The 12,013-nt window shown below is 35.2% G+C and overlaps 1 protein-coding gene across 4 annotated transcripts; it reads right to left on the bottom strand.

The window, feature by feature from the left end:
- Positions 1-4,071: 4,071 nt before the first annotated feature.
- On the bottom strand, positions 4,072-9,949 carry LOC135674820 (uncharacterized). 4 transcript variants are annotated; one of them, XM_065185032.1, is made up of 6 exons: positions 9,671-9,949; positions 8,048-8,140; positions 7,838-7,933; positions 7,607-7,702; positions 7,394-7,486; positions 4,072-7,284 (listed from the first exon to the last, which is right to left on the bottom strand). In XM_065185032.1, the coding sequence occupies exons 1-6, from the start codon at positions 9,866-9,868 to the stop codon at positions 4,552-4,554; spliced, it is 3,309 nt and encodes a 1,102-aa protein (XP_065041104.1). In that variant the 5' UTR covers positions 9,869-9,949; the 3' UTR covers positions 4,072-4,551. The 4 variants fall into 4 exon arrangements, with proteins under 4 accessions (XP_065041104.1, XP_065041098.1, XP_065041108.1 ...); XM_065185026.1 differs by having other exon boundaries at positions 4,072-7,287; positions 9,671-9,948; XM_065185036.1 differs by lacking the exon at positions 8,048-8,140 and having other exon boundaries at positions 4,080-7,287; positions 9,671-9,946.
- Between the last annotated feature and the right edge of the window lie 2,064 nt (positions 9,950-12,013).

Raw genomic sequence — 12,013 nt, 5'->3', positions numbered from 1 at the left:
GTTAAAGTTTTTATTATTGAATTATAATATATTATCAAAAAATTATTCATCCTTTTTAAGATTTATAATTTTATTATTTGATTAGATCATATTAAAATTATTCATGTCATATGTCATTTCTTTGTATTTAAATTTATCTTTCAATCTTATTCTTTAATTTATTGTTATGTTTTATAGTGAATATATGTCATGATAATTTGATATTGATATTCAATATTGTCATAATCTTATTCTTTCAATCTTAGGTTGTTTATCTTTCAAACAATCTATAAGCCAAGCCCAACCTATAGAGCAGGCCATAGCCCACTAATTAGGCCTAGCCCAAAGGTCAGGCCCAACCCACGGGTTAAGCCCTAACTTGTCAGCTAACCCAGCCCAGCCCAACATGGGCAGTCATATACGATGCATATGACCAGTCCATAGGTCAAGATTGGTCCAACTTAGTGTGATGCATGCACAGTTGCAGTGCACATAGCTAGTATATAGGCCGACCCAACCTAATTCAATATTATATAATTATTAGATTTGAGCTCAAATATTGATTGAACTAAACCAGACTTGATTAGTCTAGATCAAGATGATTCCATATTTGGTTTGATTTATTTAAGTCAGCTTAACCTAAATTAAACCAAATCTAGTCCAAATTATACTAAGATAGTTCCAAACTAATTAAATGAAGATTGGAGATCGGTTTAGTGAGGTTTTAGTAAATCGAGTTCAATTGGATCTATTGAACTAGGGTTCAAGTCAATTGAGGACTAATTGATATTATTTAATATTGATGATATTTAAAAGATATATTTTAAATATATTATTTCATCCCAATATAGACATGACTAGTGTGAGATTATGTTATTTTCCTACCGAGGGCAAGTAGGATGATTTACTTTAGAGATTAACGGGTCGTCAGACGTAGCAGTTGGATGGTTATTTTATCCGCTGTTAAAAGTGCGATATGAGTTTACCTCTATTCACTGTTGGGTAAATACAAACTATCTCGTAGAATATAACTTTTTCATCCATTATTGAGTGAGTGCTCATTCGGATATTTAATATACGCCAATGAGATTATTGATTTTTGATTATGTATTTATTTTAAATTAACTTTTAGGGTTTCTACTTAGTTGTTGAATTTTATTTATTTTTTATTTTCAGAGCAGCCTCCCACTAGCACTAAATTGGATTTTAGTGAAGAGCGAATCTTCCTCTACTACTAGGTAGAGTCATTTGGATGATTCATCGAGTTAACATCACTATGTTTATTTTTTAACTTATGATTTGATGAATAAATAAATTATAATAAATATTTATAAATTATGAATAAAATGATGTTTATCTATTTGGTTCGGAAAGTTTGACGAGATGTGATATGAAAAAAAAAAAATCAAAATGTGACAGTGTAGTTTTAATTGTTTCAGCTCATATTTTATGGACCATGTGAACCAGTCCAAAATGTGTATGTATCACCACTGTCTTAACATTTCTTGTTATCCACATGAAACTATGCAAAAGGAGGCAGCTTTTAGTTCTCCCATCTGAATCAGTTATCTATCCGAAATCAACTTATTAGAAAAGTTTCGATGGACAAACAAAGTGGCAGCTTCAATACAAGCAAAAAATGATCCTACATTAATTCAGAAGTATAAAAAAGTTACTTTCAGATTTAGAATTAAATAATTTTGTTCCAGGATAATTATCAGACAAATATCCTGCAATCACATCAAATATTTAAGTTAGGAATTGATTTTCTTTCCTTACTTGTTATTATAATTTAAGGAAATCCTAATCTACTTCCTTTGTTGATATGAATTAAGGAAATAACTAGTAAGTATTCCAAATATGATGATATCATATTTGGTAGTATATTAAATGGAAATAATTTATATTAAATAAATATGAAAATTAAAATTTATTTCCCTTAATAGAGGCTCACCTCCTCCTATTTAAAGGGAGGGATTTCTCTCCTTCGTTCCTCACCTAGTCGAGCCCGGCAGTCGGAGGAACGAGGAGTTATACCCTGTTGACAAGAGGTAGGTTTCCCTGCCTTTCTTAAATTTTAAAGTTTTAGTTTTTATTTTGATTCTTTGAATGTTGAAAGCTTGTAGTTTGAAAAATGTTTATCAATTCTTTAAATGTTAATTTTTTTTATTATTACATTAAAGTAATCACTTGTATAATGTTGACCCATGATTAAGTTTTTATTGTAGATTTAAAGATGTTAAAAATTTATATGTTTTATCTGATATTTCCTGATATTACTATTTATCTTTAATCTTATCTGGATTAAAATATTATTAGATTAAAATATGTTATCTAAAATCTTTTGTGATATTCATTAATTTAAAATTTAAAATATGCTATTCTGAATGATTTAGAATTTGACTAGAATATGTTGAAATTTTATATGTATTGAAAGCATGATTTCTATATGAATTTAGAAGGTTATTTCATTATATTAAAGTTTATGTCTTTTAATGTATTATGATTTTCATTTAAATTAGAATGTTATTTCCTTGTTTTAAAGCTTATCTCCTTGTCTATCATTGAATGTGTTATTATGTTTTTTTGTTTATATTGCTAATGAATATATGTTGCGGTATGAAATTATATATTATTTGGATTGAAATTGCTCACAGGCCAGGCCCAACCCATAGGTCAGGCCACAGCCTATTGGCTAGGCCTAATCAGTAGACTAAGCCCAGCCCGTAGGCCAGGCCCAACCCACGGATTAGGCCCTGGACCCGTAGGCTAACCCAGCCTAACCATCATGGGCGGTCACATGCGATGCACATGACCAGTCCATGGGCTAAGGCTGGACCAGCTTTGTGTGATGCATGCCCAGTCATGTATAATGCACATGACTAGTAGATGAGCTGGCTTAATCTAGCTCAATATTATTGTTGGATTTGAGCCCAAGTATTGATTGAACTAAACTAGGCTTGATTAGTCTAGATCAATTCAGGATGATTCCAAATTGATTGACTTATTCAAGTTAGTTTAACCTAAATTGAACATAATCTAATCCAAATTATACTAGTCTAGGGTGGTTCCAGACCAGTTAAATAAGGATTAGAGATCGGTTCAGTTAGGTCCTAGTAAATTGAGTTCAATTGGATCAATTGAACTAGAGTTCAAGTCAATTGAGGGCTAATTTATATTATTTGGTATTGATGATATTTGAAAGAAATGTTTAAATGTGTTATTTCATCCCTATATGGACATGACTAGTGTGAGATTATGTTATTTCCCTGCCAAGGGCAGGTAGGGCGATTCCCTTCGGGGATTAGCGGGCTATCAGACGTGGCGACTGGACGGTTCCTCCATCCGCTGTTGGGAGGAACGTGTCCCCACTTTGGCGGGTGTGGGACACCACTCCATCCGCTGTTGGGAGTGTGATATGAGTTTGCCTCCATCCGCTATTGGGAGAACACAAACTCATCCCGTAGGATAAAGCCTCTCCATCCGCTGTTGGGGGAGTGCTCCTTCGGGTATTTGATATACGCCAATGGGATGATTGATTGAATTTTGATCATGTATTCATCTTGATTTGACTTTTGGGGTTCCTACTCAGCGTTGCTGAATTTTCTTTGTTTTTGATTTTCAGAGCAGCCTCCCTCTAGTACTAAGTCGGATCCCAGTGGAGATAGGACCTTCCTCTACCGCTAGATAGAGCCACTTGGATGACTCTTGAAGTTAACATCATTATGTTTACTTTTCTATTTGTAATTTGATGAATAAATGAATTGTAATAAATGGTTATAGATGATGAATAAAGTGATGTTTATCTATTTGGCCTGTGTGGAAATAATAATAAAAAAATTTCAGGATATGACATATCCTATTCAAATTCCCAAATTTTTTTCTGCTAAAACAAAAGTTCATAACTGAAAAAAAAGAATAGAAAATAATAACAATGATTGAATAAGCTTTATTGAAAAAAAAAAAGCTTTATTGAAAAAATGAAAATGCTTCAATACTAACATATTCCCTCATCTATTTATACAAATTAAGAGAAATAATTTCCCTCAACAGAATAAAGGATTTTTCTCAACAAAATAGAAAGATTTCCTCGTATAATTGAGAAAATCTTATCTTCTATCAATAACCAGTCAAAGATGTTACTTTCCTTGGTATCAACAACTCAGATTCAAGAGTGCATCACACATACTTCCATGAAAGAATAATTAATTGTGTGGTAGAACTTAAGAATCAAACAGTAACAAACATAACATCATGATACATACTGAAAATTATGCATATGAGGAAATGACCCTTATAAGGAAATGACCCTTTCCTCATGGCTGTGAATCAGAATCTGTCAAGAATTCTTCCCTTAGATATGGATAACTGAAGATGCAGTGACTATTGTCCAACATTTAGCTTGCATACACATGTATTCAAGCTTCCTGGAAGGCAACATGTAGCAGGCACATTTGCATGGGCAGGTTGCAGAACATGTAAACATCATATAACTTAAAGAAGGCAGCCAAGAACAGAAGACATGAAAGTGTTGCACTCAAAAACATGCCACCATCTCCATACACTCTTCATCTACTTGTCTTTGGTGTCATTAATTCCTTCAGTTATCATGGTCTTCAAACTTGGTGACTTCCCTGTGATTGCTTTTTTTACCTTGGCAATCGACTTCTTCACCTTTGATAAAATGCTATTTTGTGGGCTTTGAGATTTCTTACCAGAAACATCTGTTTTAGGAACCTCCCCATCTGTTTTTGAGTCACTATTGTCTTTGGTGTTTTGAGCTAAGCTTTGATTATCAACTTTCTTGGTCTCTTTCTTTTTATCTTCTGCACTTTCCTCTAACATTTTATGCAGAAGAGTCTGTCTGGCTGCTTGCTTTAGTTCTGTGTCTAACTCTTTAGGATCATGTTCCGGATCAATGGAAGATGCGTTGTTGCTGTCTTCAACTCCAAATAAATTGATTTCTCGAGTGTTGTTGTTCGAATACGAATTTCCACCTTCCAAACTCTCATTCTTCACCTCACCAATAAATCCAACACCTTCAGAAGTATTTTCTTCTTCAGTATTTCCAGCTACTACATTTTCAACATTTAAAGTAGTTTCTTTTTCCTCATTTTTAACATCCACTTCTCGCTGCACAGCACATTCAGGAACTTCAGTGGCAGCAGTGGTATCAGAAACCTTTACAACACTTGTGTCTGACACTCCTTTCTCTTCGGCAGATTCTTTGTTGCCCTCATCAGCATTGTGATCATCATCTGTTTTTTCAGTTGGCAATTCAGGAACAATATTTTCTTCTTCAATCTCTTTAGGCTCACCTATACAAGGAACTATAGCAATTCCTTCTGAACTTTCAACTACAACAGTTTCATGAACCTTACTGATTGGATCTTCAGTAATGGGTGGTGAGGTTTCATTTCGAGGAAGTTCTTGGGATGTAGGATCTCCTTCTTGTGTCTTTTCTGCTGTTTCATCTGCACTGAGGGTCACATTGGCATCAGGAGCAGGTTCCTGGACTAAACTGACAGTAGGTGGTTCGACAGGTTTGTCATCTGTTACTAATGGATCAACGGAAGATGCCTTGTTGCTGTCTTCAGCTTCAACTGAATTGATGTTTCGAGTGTTCTTGTACAAATTCAAATTTACACCTTCCAAACTCTCATTCCTCACCTCACCAATCAAACCAACACCGTCAGAAGCTTTTACCTCTTCAGAATTTCCAGCTACTTCATTTTCAACATTTACAGTATTATCTTGCTCAACATTTTTAACAGTCACTTCTGGCTCCACAGCACATTCAGGAACTTCAGTGGCAGGAGTGGTATCAGACGCCTCTACAACACATGTGACTGACACTTCTTTCTCTTCTGCAGATTCCTTGTTGTGCTCATCAGCATTGTGATCATCATCTGCCTTTTCAGTCGACAATTTGGGAACAATATTTTCTCCTTCAATCTCTTTATTCTCATCTATAGAAGGAACTACATCAATTCCTTCCGAACTTACCGTTTCAACAGTTTCATTAACCTGATTGATTGGATCTTCAGTACCGGATAGTGAGGTTTCGTTTCGAGGAAGTTCTTGTGACGTAGGCTCTCCCTCTTGGGACTTTTCTGCTGTTTCCTTTGCATTGAGGGTCACATTGGAATCGGATGCAGGTTCCTGGACTAAACCAACAGTAGGTGGTTCAACAGGTTTGTCATGTGTTACTAATGGATCAATGGAAGATGCCTTGTTGCTGTCTTCCGCTTCAATTAAATCGATATTTCGAGTGTTCTTGTACAAATTCAAATTTTTACTTTCCAAATTCTCATTCTTCACCTCACCAATCAATCCAACACCGTCAGAAGCTTTTACCTCTTCAGAATTTCCAGCTACTTCATTTTCAACATTTACAGTACTGTCTTGCTCCTCATTTTTAACAGTCACCTCTGGCTCCACAGCACATTCAGGAACTTCAGTGGCAGGAGTGGTATCAGACGCCTCTACAACACATGTGGCTGACACTTCTTTCTCTTCTGCAGATTCCTTGTTGCCCTCATCAGCATTGTGATCATCATCTATCTTTTCAGTTGACAATTCAGGAACAATATTTTCTGCTTCAATCTCTTTATGCTCATATATAGAAGGAACTATGGCAATTGATTCTGAACTTACCGTTTCAACAGTTTCATGAACTTGATTGATTGGATCTTCAGTACTGGATGATGAGATTTCATTTTGAGGTAGTTCTTGAGACGTAAGCTCTCCCTCTTGGGACTTTTCTGCTGTTTCATTTGCATTGAGGGTCACATTGGAATCAGGAGCAGGTTCCTGGACTAAACCAACAGGAGGTAGTTCGACAGGTTTGTCATGTGTTACTAATAGAGAATCAGGTACACTAAAAACTTCTGAAGATTCTTCAATACTTTTTGCTTCTTCAGTCACAATTTCTGAGACTGATGGTTCTTCTGGTGTTTCAATTGAATCTTCTGTAACAGATGCATCTGAAACCTCTGCTGGTTGATCCACAGGTTCCTTTGGTGATTCAGGGGTATTAGGTACATCAGTTTTGCCCATTGCATCCTTTTCTTCAGCTTCAACTGATGGTTCTGAAACTGACTCATCTATTGCTGCTTCCTTCACCACCTCAATCACAGTGCCCTCTTCTTTTTGTTCCAGATTCTCTTCTGTTTCAGCTGTAGGTGCTTCAACACTTGCTGAATCCTGCACAGCCTTTTCTTCTTCATCTTTTCCTTTTAGATCATTGGGGTTTGAAATTGCCTCATCAGCATTACTTATATCATCAGAAACACTAGTCTCAATCTGCTGTAAAAAGGTGTGAACTATTCAGCTAATATAGAAAATTAAAAAGCATGATGATATTTAATTAGGTAGCATATATTGATATTTGCTAATCGAAACGCAAAGGCACCTTTTCTTCTTCATCATTTCCTTTTAGATCCTCAGGCTTTGAAAGACTTGGCTCATCAGCATTACTTACATCATCAGAAACCTTTGTTTCAATCTGTTATAATAGGTTTGATTTATTCATATATCGACAAACAGCTCTCACATATAAATACAGAAAATGCAAAAGCACAATGGTATTTTCTTAGTTAGCATCTTCTCGTATTTTCAAATGCACCTTTTCCTCCCCATCTTTTACTTCTAAATCCTCAGGCTTTGCAGGGTTCGCCTCATTAGCATTACTTGCATCATCAGGAACATTAGTCTCAAACTTCTGTAAAAGGTTAGAACCATTTAGATGTCAACAAAAAGCTCTGACAAATAAATAGTGAAAAATACAAAAGCACAATAATTTTTGCTCGGGTAGCAAATATTTAAATGACATTTGCAAATGCAAATTCAGATAAACCTTTTCCTCTTCATCTTTCCCTTTTAGATCATCGGTCTCTGAAAGACTCATGTCATCAGCATTACTTACATCACCAGATACATTAGTCTCAATCGTCTGTAAAAGGGTTTGAAGTTTTAACTACTTCAGAAATATAAGAAAAATGCAAAAAACAGAATGATATTTGCTTAGCATGTACTATGGTATTTGCAAGGATACTTGGAAATGCACCTTTTCCTCTACATCTTTTACTTTTGGATCCTCAGGCTCTGAAGCACTCATTTCATAAGCATTACTTATGTCATCAGAAACATTTGTATTGATCTGTGGTAAAACGTCTAAACTATTCAGCTATCAACTAAAGCCTTTGATATTTGCTTAGGAGTCATATATACTTCATCATAGTCACCTGACATTCACTATTGTCTAAAATTATTAGCAGCAAGAGAAGGTATGGAATTTGTATTTCTTATGAGAATGTTTGTGACGGGCAATGTAAGTTTCGTATTGAACTTATCTGTAAAATTAATATGATGAGAAAATTGCACCATCTGGTTTTCACTTACTTTACATGCCTGTGAAACGAGGAAGAGTTAAATTACCTAGTTGCATTATGTCAATGGAGATCATATCAAAACAGGTCCAAAAAGGTTTGCTTTACTCTTTCTTCGACATAAATCATACATTTTGACATAACGTCTGTAGAAATCAAACTAACATAATGTCTGCTGAAAAGGAAAAAAGATAAAAGACCAATTTGGATCTTTCTAACACATCCTTTAACAAAATGCTTTCCTGCATTATATGACTGGATAAGCTGAACTGCAAATTACAAATCCTTAAAGGTTGTTCTGTAGAAACTAAATAGAGATATTCTTAAGAACTGAGCAAGCATTTGGTGGATTGCAGTAAATCCTGTGAGTGTGCAAACTTTGGGGCCAAATTTCAGTGCATACAACATGATTCTTGTATCATCTTGCTTGCCAGTTCTACCTATATGAAGTTGTACAAACTGGTTCCATATCAAATACGAAGCTGGTTGTAATCTGCTTTTGGTTTAAAATGTAAACTACACTTAGAATTTCTTATGTTAAACTTGTTAGATTAATGTAAAAAGACAGATACAAGCTTTCCTGCCTTTCATATCACATTTGTGGATACAATAATGAAGAAATAAGATAAATAATGGTAACTCATTATGTTCAGTAATTTGGTAAACATACCAATTATCTTTTGCAATCAATAACTAACTAAATTTTGTGCATAAAACTTGAAGGCACATCTAGAAAATATATAAAAATAAATATGATGGAGGAATACAGTAACAACATACAAGAAAAAGAAGACAGGCCATTCTCAAGTGCTAATGGAGACTACAAGATGACTAAGATCGAATTGATGCTAGCTAATAGGGTTTTACTTGTAGGATTTAAAAATGATATAATCAGGGTTCTGAAAATTAGGAAATATTGCAATTTAGAGATAGGTGTCTTGTTCCAGAAACAATCACTCTAGAACAGATTAGCAGAGGCCATATAAAGAGAGGTATAGGATGCAATATTATACACAAAATCCTGTATTTGCAAACATTAAACAACTTTTTTTTCTTATTTAGCCCCCCATTTCTTTCCCTCTTCCCTTCTTTGAGGAAACTGGGAAAAACAACCACAAGAGGATTCATCTGAAGAACTTAATGGGGATCACCTACTAAGATACAAAAAAGAAAGAAAAAAAGAAAGGATCATTGGCCAGTGTAATTGTGTTTAATCACATCATCTAGTTGTGAAAGCTGTACTTACACAAAGCAAGAAAGAGAAGGGAAGTATGTAGATAAGTCATTTCTTCACCACTGACCTCAGTAACCGTTTCATCTGTCACAGAAGCTTCAGAGGCCATGGATCCAGGAGTTTGTAGGGTGACAATGGACCCTGTGATGAGCAGCAGAGGCAGGGAAGGCGTGGGAAGATGAGAAGAGACCACAGCAGAGCTGGTCTGGGACATATATAACACCAGTGGCTCAATTAGGAAGCACACAGCAACATGAGCTGGCATGAGTGGATTCCCATGCTAATACTACAGAAGAAGAAGGGAAAGAAATAGCAAAGCATTAAATAAAACATTGCACTGGCCATGAGGTGGCTTTGAATGATTGGGCCTGTGTGGATTCATCAGTGGTAGAACCTTTTGCATTAGGGTTGTTTTCAGTTGTGCTATAGAGGTTTTTACCTTTTGCATAACATCAAATCAGCTTTCTCTTTAGTTTCCAGTCTTTTATGACTTTGCCTCAGTATTTTGTGATGAAGGAAGAAGAAACCATGTTCTATGTTCTTTTTAAAGAATTGAGAGTTCCAAGAATGAATGAAGCAGTGTTGCTTTCAGTCGACAGGATGTGATCTGGCTTTCTCTGTCTTGTGGATCAATCTAGTGTGGTCCTTCTCTGACATAGGTTGTGTTTTGGGCATTGACTTCTGGCTAGTAGTTCAAGAGGTCACTTGAAGATATATATATATATAGATATGTATATCTAAAGTGTAATCCTTCTTTCCACTGAAAAGACAAAAAGCACACAATCTGTGCTGCCAGTCCCCTCTTTGATTCCAATTGTACAGAAAAGCAAAGTGAGAAACTTTTTGCATATTGTTTATATGTTAAGCATTCAATAACAAATCCATTATTTAGTAGATAAATGACAAATGTCATAAACAGATTTTTTTCTTTCAATTAGATCAGATGGAATATCTGTAACAAATATGTACTAATAATTGTAAATTAATTTTAGGGAGGAGATTGTTCATCCTTGTAACTTGGCTACCCTGAATCAAAAAAAAAAAAAAAAAAAGGAAAAAGAAACCTACTCCATTGATCATGAAACTTCAGGAAAAAGATTAAATGCTGTTCTTTGGAGGCTTAACTAGTAGTCTTGTTTTCCTTCTTTCTGCACACCTACTACCAGTTAACAAAAGTTCATGATATTTTATGATAACTTTTGCTTATTAGATTTAGAGCATGTCTCAGTGCTAACCAAACTATCATGTTTTTGTCTTAGTGACAACACAAGTACTTTGTATCATATTTGCCAATCATTTTTTTTTCAACCACCACTCCATGACCTAACATTACTGACCACACACACTGCTTCAAGAACAAGATTCTTGGGACAGAGGTCCTCTCCTAAACCACTTGTAGTATCAGAGACCAACAACCCCCTACTGGTATCATCTCTCAGGCCAAGTCAATTATGGTTCTTGTTATCAATAATTTCTTATTTTCTTGATCAAATACTGCTACAAAGCCAACAAGCTATGTTGGCTTGATTAAGAGAAGTGGAAAAAGAATTTGATGCTTTTGTTGTGTTAAAAGAATTTATTTTGACATCAAAGCTTAATAATATTCAAGCAATCAGAAACAAGTTGTTCATAATTGTGTCAGAAACAGGAAGAAGCCATTATTAGTTTCCTGCTCAAGCTGAGACAATAATCAGAGCCTGAAAATTGTGGTCCTGAGATGGGTTGTATGTGCTGGAATCTTAAATGCCAAATTCCTTTAGCAAAGACAGTGGTCCACCTACATGTTTCCAAAACAATCACTGAAAGAAGTAGTGCCCACATTACTGGATGTTGATGAGCCACAGTATTGGAAACTTTTAGCTTGGTTTCTGAACATGATTTTGGTACCTGACCTTCTCAGAAAAGATCTTTGTTCATAGATTCATCTGCTCCTTGTCCATGCCAAAGATGTATGAAGTGTTGCAGGTCCCATAAAGGCACCCTTTTAATGAAATGCATTGCCCTTTCTTAACAACAGAATATTCGATCAGAGAATTAAATGATGATGATGATGAATTGTGGTAATGTCCATTTCAGCCCCACCCTATTTTCTTTTCTGAAGGAGTCAGAGTAACATGTTTATGTTGGTTTTACAATGATAAATTAACTTGAAGAATTACATGTGCCATCTTATGAAGAGTGTTATTCCTTTTATGAGGTCCAGCTGCTGTTTTTTCGTACAATGTGGAGGAGTGACTGAGTTCAGTTTCTTACCAATATCTGCTGAGCTCCACAAGTGAGCAAATACCATTAGGAGAGATGCCATTGGAGCTTTTGTACCATACAATCCATCCAACAAAATACTTGTGCCGAGGACATGATGAATGCTTAAATTCATGGAGATTAAAGAACCATAAGTATTGTATATATT

This window comes from Musa acuminata, chromosome BXJ1-1 (assembly GCF_036884655.1).
Source record: "Musa acuminata AAA Group cultivar baxijiao chromosome BXJ1-1, Cavendish_Baxijiao_AAA, whole genome shotgun sequence".
Classification (NCBI taxonomy): domain Eukaryota; kingdom Viridiplantae; phylum Streptophyta; class Magnoliopsida; order Zingiberales; family Musaceae; genus Musa; species Musa acuminata.
The sequence above is the reverse complement of the archived record's forward strand: the minus strand, read 5'-3'. Positions and strand labels throughout refer to the sequence as shown.